The sequence below is a fragment of the Coloeus monedula genome (assembly GCF_965178545.1).
Source record: "Coloeus monedula genome assembly, chromosome: 1".
Taxonomy (NCBI): Eukaryota; Metazoa; Chordata; class Aves; order Passeriformes; family Corvidae; genus Coloeus; species Coloeus monedula.
This window is the reverse complement of record NC_138781.1, coordinates 86240890-86264492: the sequence shown is the minus strand read 5'-3', so window position 1 is coordinate 86264492 and position 23603 is coordinate 86240890. Positions and strand designations below refer to the sequence as shown.

The following is a 23603-nucleotide window of genomic DNA, read 5'->3' as shown; positions in this document are numbered from 1 at the left end:
GATATCATATACAGGTGTTTTTTTCCCTCAGGTGAGCTTCTGAAAACACAGCTGCAAACAAACTTCTAGATTAGGCATCACAACTTGAGTGGTTGTCATTGTAGTGGAAAGAAACCTACACTGCACCTGAACAAACTACTTTGTGCACTCCTCAGGCTGCTGTGAAGCTCCACTACAGCTATGGTGGTTCTGTTACTGGTACAAAGTGTGTAAACCCATGCAAACGCACGTTATTCTTTATCTACTCATAAAGTCTTTACATACTTGTAAAGTCATGCTTTATTTTTACTTACTTTGAACCAAATTACTATGCTAGCCTTAGCTCAGCTCTGTTGCTAAACAGGCCAGAGCAGACTTTTCCCAATGGGTTTATTCCTGTTGGACGCATCAACCATAAAATCATTAAAATTTCTTTTTCTTTTGAGAAAGAAAATCAAAGATATGACCAAGAAATCATAAACAAACAAAAAAAACCCCTCATCTAACAACAATAATTAACACAGCAAATATTTTTTTGGTATCTCTTACAGAAAAGATTCATTCTAGGGGTTACAATACTCCAGCAAAACCAATATGCCAACTATACTCATTTCTAAATCTAAGCACAAACATCTGTCCTGCTCTTCTTCCATAAGGCCCATGGTAGAAGCCAAGCACTTGGAAGACAGCAGCTCACTGCAAAGCAGAGAAGGCCTGCCCATTACAGGCTGCTTTTCCAAAAGCTTTCATTGCAGACATATGCTTTCTATAGGCAGTGTTATGTTGGTAGATCTGCTTCCAGGACCATATACCTCCTGAGCTTTACGACCTTGACTGCTTATGCAGTCTGCTTATGCTCATTGCAGAACTGCATCCCCACGGTGACTGGCTTGCCCATGCTGGGGAGATTTATTCCACAAGAGGACTGGAGAAAATCCCGCAGGGAGATTCTGTAGAGTGCCCCTTGCCTAGGTTGTACATCCAGAGGTGCTATGGGATGCAAAGCCAGGCACACCAGATACAATTACAGCCCTGGGTCAACACTCTGGGTATTCATTAACTCTTTTTACATGGCTGCTATGCTGTCTTCCTTTAGTATGCATTGCAGGGGCAGACAAAACAATTATTAATGCATCCTACAATAGTAGAGCCTAAAGGCAGGACCAGCACTTCATTTTGGTTCCAGAGTTGAAGTTACATAGAAGAAGCATGAAAATACCCAATTAACATGGCATAAAGTACCAGGCACATATATACACCACCAGGATGAATTAAAAGGCACCAGGAAGGTGCTTTTTCTGTAATTTTTCATACACAAGAAGGACAGACTACTGCATTGAGAACCTTAGCCAAATAAACAAACATGGAAAAAGCAAATCTCTAACATTTAAACCTCACAGAAAGAGACAAATGTTTTCTAGAAGTAAAAAGTGAAAAGACAATCCTAGCTCAATGCTCCAGCAAAACTCCTGGTCCACCTGTTACTAGAACATAGTTGGCATGTCCACTTTTTCATGGATAAGGTACAAACATCCATATGTCAGGCCTAAGGAGGGCCATGGATGTAAACAGATCTAATGGTCTGTGCTACCAGAAGGCTTCAACAATCTAAATGGAGTACACCAGAAGCAGGCTGAACACAACATATGAGGACAAGAGCACTAGCTCAACAACAAGAAAACAGCATCCCCTGACACCGTTTTATGCTTTTCTGTAAAATGAAAGGATTATGACAGATGGAGCTGTTACAGTACTCAGTATTGCACTTTAATGAAAAAGACATTGCACTTGCAATACAGAACTCATTTATACCAGGGCTGTGTACAGAGTATGTAGACATCATAACTGGGACATGAGAAAATATGCTTATATGTTTAGTCAATCCCTTATTTTTAATAAAATTGAAAATTAAAAATATTTCTCATAGAAATTATGAATATGTTTTAATCTGAGTAATTCATTGAAAAATATAGACATTCTGTGTCTATTAGTGACACAGAATGTCTATATGTCTATAATCACAATTAGTGATTAGACAGTAGGAACTCTACAGTTTCCAAAATAGGCATCCAGGAAGATATAAGAAAACAAAACATCTCATCTTCCCGCCAGGGAAAAAAAATAAAAATTTTGTTTAGGCAGAGTTATTTAATGCAATCCAATCCTCTATAAAGGAAAAGATGAAGTTACAAAGTTGCCCAGAATGATTAAATCAGCAACCACAAACTAAAAGATTCCACTTTTAAGTCTTACCACATTACATTTGGTTCTCCTTTGGAAACATGAAAACATGTCAGATCTCCATCTGCAGTTCAGAGCTCATCTTTGCTTATAGGGAAGGGGGAAGGAAAAAAGAAAAAAAGGAAAAAGAACCAACAAAAAGACAAAGCAACCTCAAAACTACAGATGCCTTTCAAGATGCAGTATTCTGGAGGTCTCTAGATCACATAAACAAGTCACCTGCCTTCCTTCTACTAACCAATAAAAGTTAATACAGTCCTGAAGCTTGCTTTTCCATACAAGGAGAACTGCAGAAGCCAAGAATTAAATATCTATATTTAGCGTTATCTAGAAGCTCTGCTAGCATCTCACGCTCCCCTCCACTTTAAATCATTTATAATAAAACAAATCCCAAGACCATAAACCTCTTGATATTTTCCAGAAAGTTCACCACCTGTTTACTGCACATTCGTTTTATGAACAGCTATTACAGCTTCAGAACAATTTTGGAGGTAATGAGGCAGGGCTGTAAGTAATTTATTATTAATGGAGAAAAGAGAAAATGAAGCATACTTCCTACAGTTCATGTTTCTTGACTTTAACTGTGAAAACCTGAATTTCTTTCTTAAGACTATGGTAAACTTACTTCCTTCTGCCCAGCTACTCCCATCTTTCATTGGTTCTCTCAGTAGGCACAAAGTGGCTGCCCCAGCCACCTGTCTACTGCTCTCTAGGCAGGGTAGAAGCAGTCACAGCAGTTGCCCTGCCCTGGGTCCCTCACCTGTTTTTACAATCCACTCTAACCTTCAAGGTCTAAAATCTAGCCTGCATTCCTGTTTTCTTTGCCTTGCCAGAGCTCCCCCAGCTAGAAGTACATATTGCTGCATTCTTATGTGTGTGCATATGTCTATTACTGGGATAATTAAAGGGAATTTGGGTTCTGACTGTCTGTGCCCTCAGGGAAGAGACAGGAACATCTGCTGCAATGCCTACTTATTTCTTATTTTTCTGAACAAGAGTTTGGAATTGTTTATGCTTCATTGTTCAAACACACATATTGCATACAAATATAAGAAAGTGTAAGGGAAAAAAGACTGAACCCCCACCTAGATAAAAGTGGTTTCAGTGCTACCAGCAGAGTCAAAAACCACTGACTTCACACTTCATCCAGCACAGAGCCTTAATGCCCTTCCCAGGGAGAGCAGCTACTCCTTACAGTTACCAGCTGTGGTCCCTGTGCTGCTGCTGCGAATCTTCCTGAATGTGACAGAGGGACAGACCGACCACGAAAAACATTTGACATCCTTAGTCATGCACTCTCTTCAGAGGGGTTTAATCTTTCACATTTTAACACTTACGTGCTGGCTTCGGCAGCCAGCCAAAGAATTCATTTTGAAGGAAATCATGTCGTATGGTTATGGGAAATCAGTATTTAGTCTCAAGACAGAGTTTTGTAAAGAAATCTGCTCAATTTTAATACATGCATTGTAGGGAGCAGAAACATAAAGCCAACTGCCCACAGACAGTTATGCCCTGGTATTTTTGTTGAAAATATCTATGCTTCAATTAGCAAGACTTTTTTCTAGAATTGACCATCTTGCAATAATGCATCCTTACTTATGTTGGCATATGAACATACTAAACTTTTTTATTTACATTGTTTCAGCAAAATAAAATTTGTCGATCCTACCAATTCTGCCCAATTTTATGGGTTCATAAAATATTTTCATGTCTGATGATATTTCATGAAAAAACACAAAACTCAACAAAATAAGACATATTGTAACACAAAGGGTGTGGAGAGCAAAGCCCGACACTAATCTTTGCAAGAGTTTGGAGCCAGGAGATCAAAGAGGAATATACTCCCCACCCCCTCCATTCCCCTACCACAAAAACAAAAAGATGCCCCAAAGCCAAAAAAAAAAAAGAAAGCAACAAGCAAGAAAAAGAAAAGGAAGAACCACAACACTACTATCAACACTTCTCTTTGTAGAACTTACTTTTGTTCTAAAAGGCACTGTTAAACTCCAGGGTTTTGTCACTATTAACAACTACTTTAGTTGATTTACTGTAGAGCTGGTTGTAACATGGTCACCTCCTAATTCTCAGAAATGGTACAAAAGAGTGATAAATCCACCAAAACAAAATCTGAAGTGAGCACTGGAAATAGAAAGACAAGCTTACGACAAGTTAAAGTTTGGTCCAACCTGAATATGACGAATTGTCACATAACATCTACCATGCTCAGCTGCACAAAATCAGCTGCTACCCACTGTCCAACAGTCTTGTCAACAGCAGGCAAACACTGCCACAGAAGGAAGACAGGGAAGAAAGCATGTGAAAAAAAAAACCCACTTTGAAGAAGCACTGGCTATGGTTCTCTATTTCCACCCAATCTATGCAATAAACAGAAAATGTCTTGGTAAGGTTATTTAAGAAACTAAGAAGAAAAAAAAAATTAACTAATGTTTTTCTTCCCCACCTCTTAAGATTTCCTGGAAATTTTAGAGCTCCAAGCAAGGCCCAAGGATGGGCCAGGGTTTCCCCAATCTCTCAGCCAAAGTGAGAAGGCAGCAGAAGGTGACATTCAGTGACAGGTAGTAAGGGCAGCAGGTGCCATCAAGTGACTGCAACACAGGCCCCATAAACACTGCACATGATCTGGAAGGGAAGACCACTGGAATGAGTATTTCCAGTAACTGTGTCACTACCAAGTATGAAAACAAAGTTGTCCAGGATCAGATGGCCAGTAACTGCAGTTGTTGACATCTTTTCTGAACTAGTAGTCTAGGATACTTAGAATTAGAGAATGGTTTGGGTTGGAAAATATCACTAAGACATCAAGCAACTGTTAACCCAGCACTGCCAAGGTCACCACTAAACCAGCTCCCCAGGGTGCCATGTCTCCATGTGTCTCAAATACATCCAGGGATGGCTACTCCACCACTTCCCTAGGCAACCTGGCTCAACACTCAACAATGCTTTCAATGAAGAAGTTTTTCCTAATATCCAGTATAAGCCTTCCCTGACACAACTTGAGGCCATTTCCTCTTGTCCCACCACTTGTTACTTGGGAGAAGAGATCAGCCCACATCTGGCTACAGCTTCCTTTCAGGCAGTTGTAGAGCACGATAAGGTCACACCTGAGCCCCCTTTTCTCCAGTCTTTTCTTATGAAAAAAAAATGAAATTCTATCTGGTGGGAAAAAAAATAAAATAGAAAAAAGTCAGAGCAATATTGTGCTCCCTCTTGCTTTAAGCACACACAAAAAAAACATGACAGAACTTCATCTGTTTATGAACTCTATTTCTTGATTGCTGATCTGTTTCTTTAACATATCCCAGTTTGGATGATTTACAACCTTTCAGCAAAAAATGCAGCTCTTTTGAAGAAGAAGAAAAAAAACAAAAAGTACCAAAACCCCAGATTTTAATTCCATCTGCCCACTTTGTAGAGCTAGTAGAATGCAGCAAGAGCCTCTCACTCATTTTGCTGCTTTGTTAACAACCAGAGAACTGCACATGCTCTAAACAGCCACATTAGGGCAATAAGGAACAAATCAGCCATGGAAAGGATCATAGGACATGTTTGCACAGCTCACTAGCCATTGTAGCCACTGATAATTTTATCTTATCAAAAATTACGAAAATTATTAGCATTAAATGAAGGTCCAGAACTTGACTGGGATGCTAAAACAATTGTAAATTGATGCTTGCTTAAAAACATGATCACTTTCAGGGTGAAAGAAAAAAGTAGCTGGTATGCAAGTCCTTTCCTTAGAGAATTCAGCCCCTGCCACTTCCTCATTTTTATGGGACTGGACACCAATGACAGGGGGTGATTTAGGGAAATACAGGGGGATAGTAACCTTCAATCTCTAAAGATATTTTCTTCATTAACAGTAAAGAGTTGAAGGTTGCCATTCCATAGCAGGAGCTTAATCTCCTATACAAAGGTAAAGACAAACATGACTCAATTAAAAAAAAAAAACAAGTGGAACTGGTCAAGGAATTATTTTTCTCCTTAAGAGGGGCTGGTTCTTGGCAAGGTAGCACAATCAATCTCGTAGCCCTATCATCTAGACAAACCAAAGTTGCAGTATCTAGCAATCAACATTTCTTCACTGATGAATCATCTTCATTTAAGGAAAAACCCAAAAGATGATAGGGAATGGAAAGCAATACACCTTAATCCCACTGCACTTTCTGGCAGGAGGTCTTTGAAATATATTTATGAAAAACTGGAAAAAGAAGGGAAAAGAAGTAAAAACTAAACAGCATAGTAGACTACTATTGAGTTTACAAGAAAACTTGCAACAAGATTAGGGGAAAGAGAAGAGTACAAACAAAAACAAGTTCATATGCCATTTATTCTTCTTCATTCAGCCCACATATTATTTCCTCTTGGCATATGTTAAGTGCATGCACTCCGTACACAAACCACAGGACAAAATGAGCAGAGCGATGCACTGAGTCTGTATTACTTAGACAAACATCAAGTAAGGGAATTCTGTGGTGGTCAGACAATAAGGTTAAGATAATATATTTCTTAGGATTCTCTAACCAAGGAATCAAAAATAACTGTGCTACTTTTTTTTTTTCTGGTTAACCTCAAGCTGAAATGAAGGGTTTAAATTCATTTCTTCTATGGATTGAGACATGCTATTTTTAAGCATGTTTATTCAACAGATAACTTTGTTACAGCCCAGTATGTATTTAAATTATCGCTAAATATAGCTTCTAAAATTATGTAAATTGATGGGTTTTTGTTGAGACAGCATAACTTTAAATTCTGATTATTTTATGGGAGCCTAGAAGAATGAGACTTGCCCCAGAGCAAATGTTCTCTGCTGTTCTCTCAGTACCAATTAAGTCAAGTTCACAACTGCACTTTACTTCTGATAGAAAAGCAACTTTATGCAGGTAAACTGCAGGACAGTCAACACTTAAAATTTCACAGCTGAAACTGGATTTGGGTCAATTTTTTTTTCCAGCTCACCCACACACTGCTGAGCAGTTGTGACAGCCTCTTCAGTTCTACCTCAAGGATGGGGTCTGTCTACAGAACGAGTCTTCACCTGAGTTTTGACAGGTCTGGTGTTTCAAGTTCAGCAAATGTGTGTGTCTGGGGAAACAAGCTGCCACTGTAACTGCTTTTATTCTTTTTGTTGATTGTTTTCATTTTTGGTATTGTTCTTTTTTTTTAATCTAATAAAATGTCAGGTCCACACAGAGGCTCTGTAGTACCATGTAGAGGCTCTTCTGTACCATGAAGGCTCTGTAGAGCAGGTGGACTATGAAATGCTGGAAATATTTAGACAAATGTTACACCAGTCAATTGTTTTGCTTTGGGGTTTTTTTCTTAAGAAGAGTTCAACCTTTATAAAGCATCATTGTGTCTCACAGAGCAAATGTGGTTTTTACAGCCTTTTCTAACTGTTTAGGTTAAACACTACAGTATAATTCCTTTACTATAATAAGGGAATGGTTTTTTCCAAGAAGCAGACCATCAGTAATCCCTAATACACTTACAGAGCTAACATTTCATATCTACATGCAAACAAAAGTATATCCAAATAAAATAAAATTTAATAGAAACAAAATTGTAAGACTATTTTTAATGAGTAGCTTATTTAAACCCTTTTTCTCTCTTAACTCATGCTATTTCAAGCATAATTTCTTTCTTTTCATATTGTAAACATATGGAAACATGTATAAAGATCAAGGATCTCACACTGAGCTCTGTGTATCCATTCTGTACCTGCACCTTCTTTCCATTCACCCAGTTCTAAGTTACACTTGATTTATAACCCCTTGACTCCAACTACTGGAATTAGTTAGTATAGCTGATGAATTCTTAGTACGTGCATATAACATATGCAGACAGATTTTGGGTTTTTTTAACCTTTTTATTAAGCCTGCATTTTAAGAGATTAGCACATTTTTGCACATCTAGAGGCAGTCTCCTCCTTAGAGAGAGAGAGAAAGGAATGTCATAAAGGGATCATGCACCATCAGTTAGTTTCACCACATGAAACACTGAACTGCAGACTCCTGGGCTGATCCTGTCAATCCCTCCAATACTTGCAGGTCTATTTTATATAAATAAATATATATAAATTATATAAATCTGTTTTCTGTGATAGTTCCTAACAACTTTAATTTATGAGAAAAGGAAACTTCCAGCTTCCAAGGAAGACACAAAGTGCCTTATTCTAGTTTAAGGAAGCTCTATGACAAGAAATTTTAGAAGTGGCAACATTTTCTGATCTATAGCAGACTTTCATATTTATAGATTCAGGGAGAGAAAAAAGGTGCATTATGCAGTCCTAATATTAATTATGCAGATAAACAAATTGCAACATGGTTATTAACACTGTGTATGAGAGACATAAAATGAAAGCTTTTAGATCATGTCAAAAATCCTTTCAAAGTGTGTGCATCTCCTGCTACTGCATCTTCTTTTTCCTCTTCCACCACAAACAAAGTACTTGAGTAAAAGTTCTCCACTTGAAATTCTTGCCATTTACTATCAGAAGATATATCACAGTCTTCAACTAAAAACTATTTAGCTGGAAAAATCAGTGCTAGAAATAGTTATATGCATCTCTATACAAGGTAGCTTGACAGAATCATCACCTACATGAGCAATTTTTGATGGGCAGTGGGAAAGAAAGTAAGCTCTTTCAGGAGATATACTCCTCTTCCATGTTTCACAGTGACAACTCCTGGGGACTGTTTTGTCTTTTTATTAGGTTTTTTTGCAGCTGTTCATCCATACACTACACCAGACTCTCACCCCATTAGTTTTATTTAATAGTTTATACTCCATCTACCATACCTCTCAAAGGAAGACAAATCAAATAAGTACATTGCTACTTTGGCATACCAGAAACTACAAAAAAAAAAAAAAAAAAAAAAAAAAAAAAGGCTTTGATCAGTCATAAATAAAACAAAAGTGTTGATATCTCTGTAAAGTTAGTACTGAGTTTACAAGCTTTAAAGTACCTACCACTCAATAGCACTCAGCCTTGGTTGATGTTCAGCATCCCACACAGTATTTAGCCCTGGTGGATCTAATACTGTTAGATGACTTTACAGAGTAGGGCATTAATGCAGCACTCAAAGGGATTTTAACTGTTACAAATTGATTTCTCAACTCGATGTTGGTCTAGCAGCACTAATAAATCAATAAATACAGAGAGCATTTTCCTATAGGCATTCATGAAGTCAGCAAATATCAGAGGAAGAATATGGATATCAGCATGATGGCTGGTTGAAACCTGCCAACCCCTATTGCAGGATTCATTCGGAGAGTGGCTTCTCACACACATCTCTCTTCTTACACTCTGATACCCCAAGTAATCCATTCCTAACATACAGAATCAAAGACAAACCTCTCAGGCACTTTTTCCTGGGGTTTCAAAACTTCTGTTTTCCATTAACTGGCAATTCTGCAACTCCAAGTCAAATGCCATGTGCCGACACCAACTTGGTTACCCAGCTATCACATGCTGTACACTGCATTGCAAATATGTTTCTAGATGTATGTTGTAATAGTTACTAAGGACTCCCAACAGATTATTGTGTGAAGTGTGAACTACAGCTTGTCAGAATATTTTTCAAGACATGTCCGTTCATAAAGGCTACGGTATGTCATGGACATGTACTAATTAATGGTATTTTTACCACGAAGGTCAAGAGGAACTCCGGCATTGAAAATCATACTAGATCTCATAGTAAAAGTCTGACCATAAATGTTGCTATATAATTCTATTTCCCACATATATTTACAGCAAAAAGAAATAGGTTTTGTTCAGTAAACTCTAACTGTGACACTACCTTTGGCTATACCAAAAGATGCAACTGGAACAAGATGGCTTCTGTCCCTAAAAAGCCTTAGCATAATGACTTAGAACTGGAAGAACATCACTAGAAATTAAATATGACGGAGAACAAGAGAAGTCTAGAAGGCAGGATAAGTCTCAATTCAAGAAATTCTCCTAAATAGTGGCTGAATTAGATTCATAAAACGACACATTTTTAATCAACTCCTAGAACACAGGACTAGTAATGAGTCTCAATTATTTTCTCTCACAGTTGCATATACAAAACCAAAAAGTACATGCAGTTATCTCTTAGTTTGTGAAATTAAAAAGCTAAGTGCCATAATTTGAACTGAGCTACTTTAATTACTTTAATTTACAATATTGTGTATGCATGTTCTGATAAAGAATAGCATTTTAAACTAAATTATACGCACAATATGAATGCTAAGGAAACCAGATATTTCATCAGAATAACTCATACTATTTAGCCCATCAATAAGTGAGTGATAAAGGTCCCTCCTTCACAATACACAGATGGTTTGTTGTTCTGAGTACAGAGTTCATTCTCCAGTGTATTGAAGAACAGGACAGCTGGTACTATTACTATTATTAAACCATTAAAATGCCAGAACAAAACACTTTCTGTAAAAAACACAACACTATTTTCTCTAAGTTTATGAAAAGAATGGAAACAAATCTTTTCTCAATTAAAATTCAATAAATTTTAATTCATTGGAACAAAAAACTTACACATGTGCTTTCTTAGAAAAACAGGAGGAATGCAGTACGTAATAGAATACATCTTAATCCCTACATCCTCATTACTGCAAACTGTTTGGAACTCATTTTAAGTTGTGACACTAATGGAAATATCTCAATTCAAATAAACAAAAAAAAGGTCAGGTAAGTTATTAACTGCCTCAGGTTTTTACAGAAAATATTCTCCACGTATTCTTCACTTTGTTCCAACTGTTCCTCCACATTCCACCCCAATACTCAAGATGACAAACAACCACATGTATGAAGAGACTGTCCTGGTGAAGGAAGGAACTTGTGGTACAGCTGCAATGCAAAAAGTCTGTGTGTATCAAGCGTAAGCAGGGACAAGGAGGAATTTAGAAAGACCGTGTGGACATGCAGGGATTACATCAGGTTAAACAAAATTCAGTGGGAGTTACAACTTGCACGGAATGTCAGGACAAGTGGAACAGCTTCTACTGCTCCAGTAGTAATGGAAGGTTGAACAGGGATTAAAGGTTGAACAGGGAAAATATCAGCCTGCTGCTGACTTGGACAGGTAACCTAGCGGCAGCAGACCTGGATGATGCTGAGGGACTCAATATCACAACTAAGGTATCAAAGGCATCTGTTGTTTAGCAGAAGGGGTTCCAGAACTACCAGTTAGAGAGCAAATGTTCAACAGCCCTTACTCCACCCGAGCCAGCAACAAGTGGAATAACACAAGGGTTGATCCCGGGACCCATCCTGTTTAACACCTTAATCAAGAAGGGGACGCAATAGAATGCACTCTCTGTATAGTTTGCAGATAACACCAAATTCAGAGAACCAGTTGATAAGCTTGAGGGTGGAGCCAGAGAGGCCTAGACAGGGTGAAAGAAGGGGACAAGAGTGACTTCATGAAATTAAGAGTACACATGTAGAACTGGGCACTTGGAAAGGAATAACTCCATGCAACAGTACAGGCTGGTTTTAATCACAAAGGAAAATGAGTCACCCACATTTAAATGATACATTCAGTTACAAATTCTGAACAAGCCTAGTTGTATTTAATTTCCATAGAATACAGCCCAGATTTTTATCTAACAGCACTGAATGCACCTATTTTTCTCATGACATTTTACATTAAAAGCAGAGGTTTCCATGAAGTGATTACACAATTTCCAGCCTACTCCTGGAAAAGATTTTTGTCACTTACATCTTACCTTTGTATGCAATAATTGGATGCTCAGCTCTGTGGCAGTGGGTATCTTCTGTTGTTGTTGGTTCCAGTATTCCTAACACCCCAAGTCCTGCCAAGAGCAGTGTGAGGAGGCAGCTTCCTTTCATGGTGGTCATGCTGTCCTCCACAGCAGTCACTTCTTTTAACTATCTACTCTTCTTGCACTCATGTGGGAAAAGCACCTGGAGAATTCAAAGAAATTTATTTAAGAACAAGAGCAAACCACAGAAAAAATTAGACAATTCTTGACATTTAAAACACAACAATATTGCTTTCTTTCTGTGTAGCATTTGACTACTCAAACGTATGCTGTCAGCTGCTTCTCTAATTACTTCACAAACCTATCATCAGTTGCCTAATTTAGGAAAATCAATCTATCACCAAGCAGGATTAAAAAACTGATATTCATTACCCCCTCTTTTTTATTTTGTAACTTGTGGGGAAAAGAATATTCTCCAACATTTTTTATTTTATCCTCTTAGATAAAAAAAACATATCTAAATCATCTTCCCTGTTCACTTGGATCCACTGCTTCTTGCCCTGCTTTCCTCAGAGACGAAGGAGTGCTTTGACTTCTTCCAAGCACAAGGTAGAAAAGGAATTGTACCCTCATGTGAATGACTGCTTTGAGAGAACAACAGCCCTAGGGCATGTATTTTTTGCCTGTCTGTAGAGTTTGGATGTAACACCACAGAAAGGGGTAGGACAAGATTCACCTCAGTGCTTTGACACATATTTCTGCTTTATAGCAGTGAGGGTCACTGGTTCTGACACTGGCTTAGTCCCCATCCATTTGCCAAGACTGATGACAAGGCTCGGAATTGCAGACTCAAATGATGAAGACCCCTTTTTAGTAAAACTAAGCTACCAATCAACAGTGCAATGGTTTTCATTTAGAATCAGAATAAAGCTGAAGTTCAACTCCCTGATCTTTTGAAACATCCAATAACCAGACACCTAAATAAGTAATAGAATATGTACAGTGTCAATATAATTTTAGATCCAACCCAGTTTCTTTAGTTTCATCTCTAAAAACATTCCAAGCAGTAACAACCTCATCATACAACCCGAAAGGAACTTTCACCACTAGCAGCTTTACTGAGTCACACAGGCTTGCATGCTGATAACACGCAGATATGAGACATCACTGCCTTTCATGAGGGAAGACCAGAGATCTGAGACAGCTCCATAAAGGCATAAAAGTCACTCTGCTAAATTATGGAGCAATTTAGGAAAAGAAAATCAGCAATTTTGACTTCTAATACGTTTGATCTCACTGAATTATAGTGTGCTGTTTAATAAGGTGGAAACTTTCTATTTGTGTAAAATAAACATCCTAAATGCATAAAACAGAGGGCTGTTAATGCAAGGATACTCCACAATAACAGCAGTGTGTTTCAAAAGCTACACTCAGAAGGCAGGATGGACAGTAAACATTGGTCCCTAACATTACTAGCACCAGCCTTCATAAGAGAAACTGCTCTTCTCTTACCACCTTATTTTGCCATCTTTAGTTGCCTTCCAGCTTAGACCTGGACACTTCTAACCCTCATTAATTTAAACTAAAATAAATACATCAAAGACATAATACATCTGAGCAGTACATTTAATAGTCAATTTTAGCTTCTCTGCTAAATTTTTTTCAGTCAGTGAAAAAAAGGGGAGGAAGCTTCTAGGCAATTAAATTCACAGTCTTACCTTCCTAAGCAGTATCTTATGATGTCATGTACCAGTATGACTGTGGCCCTACAAATTGCTTGTGGCTCACAACAGGCAGTATCTGTTCATAGAAATTCTGGGTAGTGAAGCACGTAGTGCATAAAGCACTTGTTCCAATGTTTGATAGTCCATTTTCTGCAAGGTTGATATTTAAATGTATTATGCACTATTCTTACACAAATTCACCCAGTTTATGTGGGTTATAGCATTCCTATTCCTAACTTACAGATCATACAAATACACTACTAACAGCTACTTCTAATTCATATTTCTGTAAGATTATGTTTGTACATTTAGGAAGCAAAATGAAGATCTAATACCTTCATGAAGGTCTCAAAAGCTGTTTTTCCTTGCACACAGTACAGCAGCAAGTATCCCAACACCTAGGAATATGGTACTTTCATGTTATAAAAAAAAAAAAAAAAAAACAAAAACCACCAAAAAAACACCCTTTTGTTTCTTTTAATTTTGAAAGTCTCAGAAATACTCATAAATGTGTGAATATAATGGAAAGGAATTAAACAAGAATGAAACATTTGTACTGAAATCACAGCTTTCTTTGTCTCCTTGGCTGTAAATGAAGCCCCATGGTCTTTATGTAACCAGGCTTCCATATCGCAGCCAAGTTTCAAAAAAACCCAGCTCTACTCAGAACACAACAAAAAGATAATCCTGTTTCTTCAGAAAGAAAGAAAAGCACCACTAAACTGAGGCAGGAAGCACTCCTTTCTCTCAATCACAATATCCAAAGACAAGGAGAAAGGAGAAACAAAGAAGTGTGTGAATGCACTTGACAATATATCTCAGAGAAAAACAATAACAGTCTAAATTTTTCTCTACCTCAACCTCCAGCTGTTTAAATGCACTGCACTATTTTATTAATTTAAGTCTAATAGTGGTTTTAGATGTATTAATTTAAAAATATTGTTGTAGGGAACTGTGAGGAGACGCTTACTTGCAACAACTGAAAGGAGAGCCTTCAGAGGCCCTAACTGGCAAGAGAACAGTAAATCAAGGCACTAGATAGAAACCTCATCAAAAATTCTTTAAGTCACTGTCCACTTCATTACACAACTGCATGCATGGAAGGAGAAAGGAGTTTGGAGACTGCACCTAATACACTGCTAGAGTAAAAAAATTAAAAAATTTTTTTTAAAGATCCCCAAACTAAACAAGCAAAACGAACCAAACAAAACTCCTCCCCCAAGAACCAAAAGACCCACACATCCCCAACCCCGACAAAAAATACAATTAAAGCCCCTCCAAAGAAACAAACACCTTCAGCATATACCCACAGCACGAAGCAATGAACAGACACCTTAGAAAAGACTTCAAAACTGAATCTTTTTCCACAGAACTTATAAGGGCGAGATTGCTCTCTTCTGTACACCCTTGAGTAAGGACCGCTGCACGAGTTCCATCGCTGCCCAAGACAACAGCTGTAAGAGTGAGCCTGTGGAAGCACACTACACAGACCCGAAACACTGCAACAAGTCAGAAGGCTTGAAGCAGACAAAACAACCTTTCCTGAAATCACCTGTTCTCCTTACTGAAAGTGCAGCTTTTGTGCCAAGAAGTGATAGCTAGCCTGAAGCAATAAGACAAGACAAGACAAGACAAAGCCAAGAGAATCCTAAACACGAAAAGATTAGGCTGGTTTCCCTGATTTCTGTATAATTTTCATATGCAAATCTCTCTCAACAATGACAATAATGGTCAGGTCAAAACTCTTCAAAACATATCCAAATAGTGACACTGACCAGCTTTATAACTATTGCTAAATATTTGGGGAGACTGTATATTGACCTGTTATTTGCATAACTTTTCCAGCAGAGACCTTCTTTATTCAGACTTCAACAAATTGCATTCTACAAGTTTGTAAAACCACCTGAGGATGCAAAATGAAAATAAAGCAGAATAAGCAGCGCTACAATATGCAATTTATTTCAATATATTATTTTATTTCTGTATGTAAACGGTCTTGTGCACTTACTCTATCCCTCATTCCCTTTGTTTTGATCCAGCTTGCCTAGAAAAAACATAAAGATGAATGAGGCCCATCAGGCAAAGGTTATATCTTACAAATGTAGCATTTGGTTTCTCCAACAGTATTTGACGAAGAAAAAAACAGCAATTCAAGACTTCTGTTTTAGCCAAGCCAAAAAAAGACACCTATTGTTAAACAGAAAAAGTGTGCACAGCTAAGCAAAAGAAAGCTGCCACACTAGCTGCAGCTGTTCCAAAGAAAAGATGCTTTCAAATAATTATCTTTACTGATTCTGTAAGTGTCAATTTAAAACTACACTTTTAGTGAAAGACAAAGTGAGCTCATGTCAATATAAGTATAGTAACAGCAGTCTGGCATGTTTAAAAGATGACAATTTCAGGACTGATTCTGAGTACAGGCATTCACAAGCAGGTCTGGGGTTTCTTTACATGCACACCAGTGTTTACTCCTGCAGATACTGCTCATGTAATTCGTTGCAGGAGACTCATTCCACTTTCCCTGGACACTTTGCTCGACATCTTAGTTTCCAAAATAGTAAAGATTTGAAAAAAAAAATTGCTCATGTGAAGTAACAACTCCAGATAACCTTTTTGCAGTAGCACAAACCTGGAAAAAAAGTATTGAACTAATGAAACACACTATACATTACATGGGTTCATTAGAACAGAATTATGAATACAAAGAAAGATACTGTCCCATATTGCTACTGCACACACTTTAAAATAGTAATAATTATTTCATCTTTGGTCATGAAAATTTTATGAAAAATACCTACTTTGTCTACTGTATTGCTAGCGGTACCTTTGTTACAATTTATTAAAAGAAGAGAACACTTCCTGCTGCAAGTGACAAGGAAACAGGGAGAACTGTTGATTCCTCTTCACCAAAAGAAGGCCACACTGCTGGGTATATAGTAAGCATATAGACAAATCAGGAAAGAGGGTACCAGCACTCATATGCTCATAAAACTGGAGTACATTAATACCTCTACGATGTAGCTCAGTGCGTCTTTCTGTAATTCTTCTTGACTTGTTAAAACCAAACTCCTCAAACTCATACAAAACATTTGAGAGGAAGATTGTTGGAGAAAGGAATATATTAAAAAGACTGTCATCACACCTACCAAAAAATATAGCTAAATTCTAAGGCAATGTGTATGCTCTCAATTCACCAGTAGTGACAAGCCCTGGAGCCCAGAAGGAAAAAAGGTTGGAGGCCAGAAGCAGGCATCAAGAGGGCTCTTCCAAGAAAAAGAAAAAAAAGAAAAAAAAAAAAAAAAAAAAAATTCCAAAACAAAACACCCAAGCAATCGCTTTTACTGTAGCAAATCCTGTTTCCGGTCAAATGCACAAAAACTCCCAAACCTATACCTCTTTATAGTATAATTACTTCGAAATAGATTCCTTACTCAGTATAGCTTCAGAAAAACAATTTGCCTATCAGTCAGATACACGATTAGATTAGAGCAACAGCTCAAAGATCACCTCACTCAACATCAAGATGAGACTGGAGGCTATAGATCTTCTTCAGTGAAATAATCTAGTTGTACACTATCACGTCTCATCACTGGACCCAGCAATGCAGACTGTTTACTATGCAGCAGAGTAGCATATTCTAATTTGTATTTGCATAAAGTGAGAGTCAGCTTCAATTAAAAAACTGATTACTGAGTTGCTTCAACTTTTAATACTGTCATTCATTTCTGCAGTGGCATGTATTTTAAGTTCTGCAAGAGCCAGACAGCCATCAGCTGTCATTGACTAATGCAGTCAAAAATCAATCCTTGAATTCATAGTGACATTCTGCCAAAAGACTGCTAATATCTGTAGCTGAGGGTGACAACTAATAAAAGAAGAATCTGTCATCAAAGCTAGTTCTCCGGCACTTCTCAAAAAGCTGATACTTGTGATTTGTTCAAAGGAAGCACTGCTTCAAGAACAGTGACCTGAGTGAAGCCAGGAGTTTGTAATAACACCTCAGAATTCAATTATCACATTGTGGGCTTCTCCGCCTCATCAGTGGGGTATAGAGCCAGTGGACCACAGCTTCCTGAGCAAGCACAGGCCAACCCAGCAGGCCCACACAGAAGAGAACGACAGGCAACTTAAGGGTAGGAATAAAGTCAAATCAGCACAGACTAGGCCCAAGTTCCAGCAAAATCTCAGCACTTTTTTCAAATCCTTTTTTTTTCTTAGCTATCCATTAGCTCCTCAGCCTTTCTGATATCCTCCCAAGGCACAGACTCCTACTTAAAGTTTCCTTCCACTCATACCTAGTCTCTTGTTCCAGTCATTGAGAGCACCTTTCCCCATGCACTGCTTGGGACATCCACTGAACTGTGATCCTTAGACTGGCCATCAGAAATGAGGTGATAAAAGGAAGGATTCTCCACCTCAGACAAACTACAAAGCCAGCAAAGTTTTTCTTTTACAAAATATCTTTAATGGAAAAATAAAATGGTAATGATTGTTTTCAAATAAAGGTTTGAAAAGTGGAAGAAAAAAAACAGAGGAGGTTTAACAGACAAAGGAAAGTCATGAAGTGAAAGAAAATGATCCAGGAAAGGATGGAAGTGTCAGCTAGGGCAGGAAAAGGAAATGGAGAAGGAAGAACTGAAGTGTCAGCTAGGGCAGGAAAAGGAAATGGAGAAGGAAGAACTGTAGCAATTAAGGGATTGACACACATACCCCTGCATTTTATCTTCTCTTTTGTCTCTACGCAACGCTTGCCTGCTCCTTTTCCAGTTGGTACTATTACTGACAAACCAAACACATTTTCTTAGGACCCAACAGACTGTCAACACCATCAACAACACAGAACACAAGCTGTTCTGTAGTAGAAACACAGTTTCAAGTGCTGAGAGTAATAGCAGTTCAGAACAGAGTCCATACCACAGGGTCCTGTTCATTTTTAAAAATTAAAGAGTTTCAAAACGGGGTCAGGAAGACCTTCAGAAAAAGGACCCATTGATAGCTATAAAATACCTAGAAACTCCCATTTTGCAGTGTGAAATTCCTGAGCCTGAAACTGCCACTATGTTCTGGAAAAATCCCACTAGCTGATTGCTGCGGTCTTACCCTCTTCCCTGAGCCACGTGCTGTCTGCTCCTGACAAAGACCAGATGCTGGGCTGGATGCCCCTCTGACCAAGCACAGACATGTTCCCATTTTTTGCTGAGGTCTGGGTCTTGTACTGCAAGCTTTCCAGTCACAGAAAAAGTGAATTTTGAAATTTCACCAGTGAGAATTAGGAATCTGTGTGAGACCAGAGTCAAAACTACAAGTAAAGCTGTGATTTAATTTGCATTAACAGTGTGCTGAAACTTCACTATATATATACAAATACTCTTAAATTACAAAAAAGTTTCTGTTTTGAAAGCTGTCCAAAAAACTAAACAAAACCCACAAAAAAAAAAAGGTTTAGAAACATGGATTGATTAAACTAAAAGCACAAGTTCAGGACTGGAAGGACATCCATGAAACAGAGCAGCACATGACAATGCACCAAGATAACCACAGGAAAAAATTAGCTTGGAAGAGAGAAGTTGTATCACTTGAGCAGAGGATGAAGAAGATTAAGATTAGAGTTGGATGAAAATTTCTGTCAAATCTTGAAGATGGATAAAAGTAGTTTCAAGCAAAGGCAAGGTTAACAGAAGCAGGTAAAAAAAGAGGCAATAAGAAAGTAATGCAAGCTTAGCTGTTGCATTCTATATAAATTGGGAAAAGGCAACAGAGAGATTGGAGTCACATGTGTTGAATAATTAAAAAAGAAGATCATCACACCACAGATTATTGCTGTAGCCATCTGGACACACTTTTTATATTTGTAAACTGTACTGAAAAACATGCCAAAATTTGTACATGGATATAAAGAGAAACCAGAAGGAAGACAGTGATACAGCAATTTCAAATAGCTGTGGTTTTTAAAAAATATATATTCAACTTAAAACAGTTCTCTGTCATTTTGTGTATCACTGTATAAAAGTACTTGATAGTAGCTGGTATTTAGCTTTCATAGAAACTTAATATAATACATTTCAAATGTGAATCACCAATCTAAAGGACAAAATTCTACTGCTAAAACAACACTGTGAATGGGTATTCTGAACATTATTACTAGGCAAACTTCCAAACTAAAAATTATATTAAAGTAGTTACTACTTTAAGGAACTGCTGGATGAGCTCCAAAGTGTCATGAAATTACTATTGTGACATCCTGCTTCAGTTGGATAATAAAGGAAACTTCATCTTCTTGCAGTGGGTTCAGTGCTGCAGTTCTTTGGTACAGTTTTAAAGGGCAGTGGGTATTAAATAAACACTTCTCAGCAAATGCATGGTGGTCACAGCTAAGACAACCAAACCAGGGGAGGAGAATACACCTTTTATGGAAAATCCACTCAGCCCCATGGCCCCATTTGCAAATGCATTTCAGACTCCCAACTCCTCTCAACTTCCATCTAATTACCAGCTTTTGATTTGTTTCTTTCCATCAATAACCAATATATTCTGTCTTCACAGCAACAGCTTAAGTGACAGCAAAGTTTAGCAGACTGATATGAAGGACAAGGAGAGGTGAGGCAGCTCAGGCTCCCATCCCACATCACTGCTACAGAACAATTCTGTTCCCCACCTATTCATCTATATGTAGCTTTTCTATCAAAGTAAGTATTCAAAACACCTGCTTATTTCACGAAGCTTCTGGATTCTTTCACCAGTTCTTGAATAAGCAATAGTGTATCCAATGGGATAGGTGGCCTTAACCATCCAATGGGTCAGTCTGCACTGATTATACAAAATGCCTAGAGTATCAGAGAATGACGGAATGGTTTGGGTTGAAAGGGACCTTAAAGATCATCTAGGACCAGCCCTGGTCATGGTGTCCCACAGGCAGAGACACCTCCCACTAGAGCAGATTGCATAAGGGGCAAGTAGGCTACTACTCCACTTTGTTGTTCTTTAACAGTATCACTGCAAAGATGATGATTTAGATATTTTATACATCAACAAAATTTTTACCACACACTTACAAAGATTTAACACACAAATGAAAGCACTGTTTAATGTTTCCTCTAATTCCCATGACTATAAGCAAAGGGGGTTCCACCAATTCAAACTACACTCTTCCCTATCAGATCTTGCATATAGATCTCTGATTCAACTAGAACTGCAACAGAAAAACTGGACAACTCCCTTTAGTATCAGTTCTGTCTTCTGAAGATGTTCATCAGAAACATAGGAAACCCTGAAAAGCTATCAGAGTCCTGGAAAGGAGACAGAAGGAAAAAAAATTATTTCTGTTAGATTTTTCTGAAAGTTCATCCACAGTTTTAGTTATTCACTAAATCCTGAAGTAAGATACAGGTATTTTAAAATTTCTGCGAAATACCAAGTTAATAAATCTTTCCTAAAATAAACCAGGTAAAATTAAAAACAATGGAAGGCACAAAGATTTTCAAAGACCATTCTACAACTAAAACATCCAATCCATCAGAGTTTGCAAAAACAAAAGGCCAAATTCTTTATTACTACAATGCTTATACTCAAGACCCCATGTATTCACATATATAGGTGTTACACATATGAGGAACATCCATGCACATGCCTGAACCTTGTCAGTACAAACTTGCTTATTTTTTATTAGATCCTAAAATATAGCATGACACACACACAAAAAAAGAAAAAAAAAACAGGGGGAAAAAAAAAAAAGGAAGAAAAGAGAAAGAAAAAATCCTTCTAAGGGGAATAAATCATAATTTTATATTCTTCCTCCAACACAACAGTTAAAAATTTCAGTTCTATTTTTAAGTCTGTTTAAAAGTAGTAAAACTTGACTTGACACAATAGAAATCATATACTATCTGGTGTAATGCTCTTGATTAAGCTGTCAAACAACAAATAAGGAGATGTCAAATAACCTAAAGTTAAATGAGGAATGAATGGTTCTTGACATATTTGTTTCAATAAAGGGAAGCCTCTTGTGTGTTTTCTTCAGAGCATGCACTGTGCTGCTCTGTGTATTTGTGTCCCAAAAATAATAAAATAAATATACTCTATTTTTTGCAAGTCTGATATATCCTCTTATTTTATTTAGATTACTTAGATTTCCATGTTTTATCTAATTCTTAATGATGACGCTCTTTTTAGTGATTTCCATTTACAAGCTTTCAGGAAAAAAATCTATTCCATAAAGTTATTTCACAAACTAACAATGTTGTGAAAATCCAATTTGTTTAGTGACATCTATCCCAATGGTTTCTCAGTGGCTGACAGCTTTCATCAGTCAAAGACTAAATTACATGAAGTGTCACTGATGTCTCCATCATATCCAAAATCACTTCAGTAGCTTTGTAGCCATCCTTTCTCATTTATCACTTTGGAATCTTATAAGCATACAGTATGTACACACAGATTGCATACATTGAAACATAGCTCTGACTGCTCCTTTTGAGGAATCTACACTTCAGAGACCAAATGTGTCAAGGTCACCTTGAGCTCATAAATAGAAACACATAGGATGATTACGTCTTTGCTGAGATTATTCTAACAGTAAAGGCACAGATTCAGCTTTCTTGGGCTGCTTAGCTTGTATTTTCAAGAACCCCCACAGCTGATTAAAGGGAAACTTCCTGACCATCCCTTCATTTTATGCCAAGGCTGGATAACGTGTAGTCTCTAAGATCCTTAGCTAGTGCTGCCTGAGGCCACCAGGAAAATATATGAATATATTTTTGGGTGTGTTTTATGTATACAGCACACCCAAAAACCATACAGGACAGCCTGCACCCCTTTTTGTGCTCCTCTATGTCCATCCAGCCTTCCAGTCTTGTAGACCTCAGTTCCTCTCATTTTCGAGGTAAAAAAAAGATTCTGTCATCAGCAGAAGAGGGGATTCATTTAAACACAAATAACATGCTAAAACACTACCTTTCCTTTCCTGTATTTGCTTTTATTTCTTTTCTTCACCTGACAGTGGTACTAAAAATGCTCTTACAATATTAAGATCTCACAGTCTTCATCTCTTCTCCTCTTCTGTAATCCTTTTGCAGTTATATTCTTTCTCCTTTATTTACTAAGTCTCTGCTTTAATGTCATTTGCATATTGCTACAGAAAGACTTGTTGTTAAATTTACTTCCAGTACAACAGTCCAAGACCAAATCTCTAGAAGGAATACCAAGGAAAAATGGCCATTAAATAAAAATATCAACCAACCAAACAAGAAAGAACCGTTGGAAATGGTCTCTATTAATGACACAAGGTAAAACACAAGTACAATAAAATATTTTACAAATAAGCCCTTCTCTTTGGCTGTGGGTGTGGTGTTGAAAAGTCAGAGCAGAAAAGTGTCACTCTACGCAACAGTGGTGCAACTAGATGCAAGTATCACAGGTATGAGAAGAGCCTGTGGAATCTATTGTTGGAATTCAAAATAAAGAGCCCAAAAGGAAAATGCTGAAGATTCAATGCCTTTCCACTGGGTACTTTGTGCAATAATAAAATGAGGATTTTGACCGAGAGAGGGGCAAAAAAAAAGAGACTGGACACACAAAAACCCCACACCAAACAAGGAAACTTGCTTATATTGTAGGCATCTGGCCAAGTAAAAACTGGCAATTTATGGCAGTGTTAGGAAATGTGTAACTTGAGAAGACAAATATTGAAAATGCAAATGACACTCAACTTACCAAAGAGTAATAACAAACGTCCTAGCATGATGTGGTTGCTATGCTCTACCTCAGCATGCTTCACCCCAGAGAGAGGATGGGACTCTCTCTGGGGCACACAACTTCAGATACAGGAACAAATTCCCCCCATCCTTTCATACGTTGCCAACTCTTTCTTCTGTTACATACCACTTTCACCATGATGCTGATGGGACAGCTGCAGAG

General features: G+C 37.7%; 1 protein-coding gene across 1 annotated transcript in view; it reads right to left on the bottom strand.

The window, feature by feature from the left end:
• The window catches only part of SEMA5A (semaphorin 5A), a gene marked incomplete at both ends in the record, with an annotated part of 312885 nt that overhangs the window by 200846 nt on the left and 88436 nt on the right, over positions 1-23603 (bottom strand). Inside the window, 2 exon segments of the mRNA XM_082293006.1 lie at positions 11971-12133; positions 12137-12169. Coding sequence (XP_082149132.1) covers positions 11971-12133; positions 12137-12169 — 196 coding nt within the window.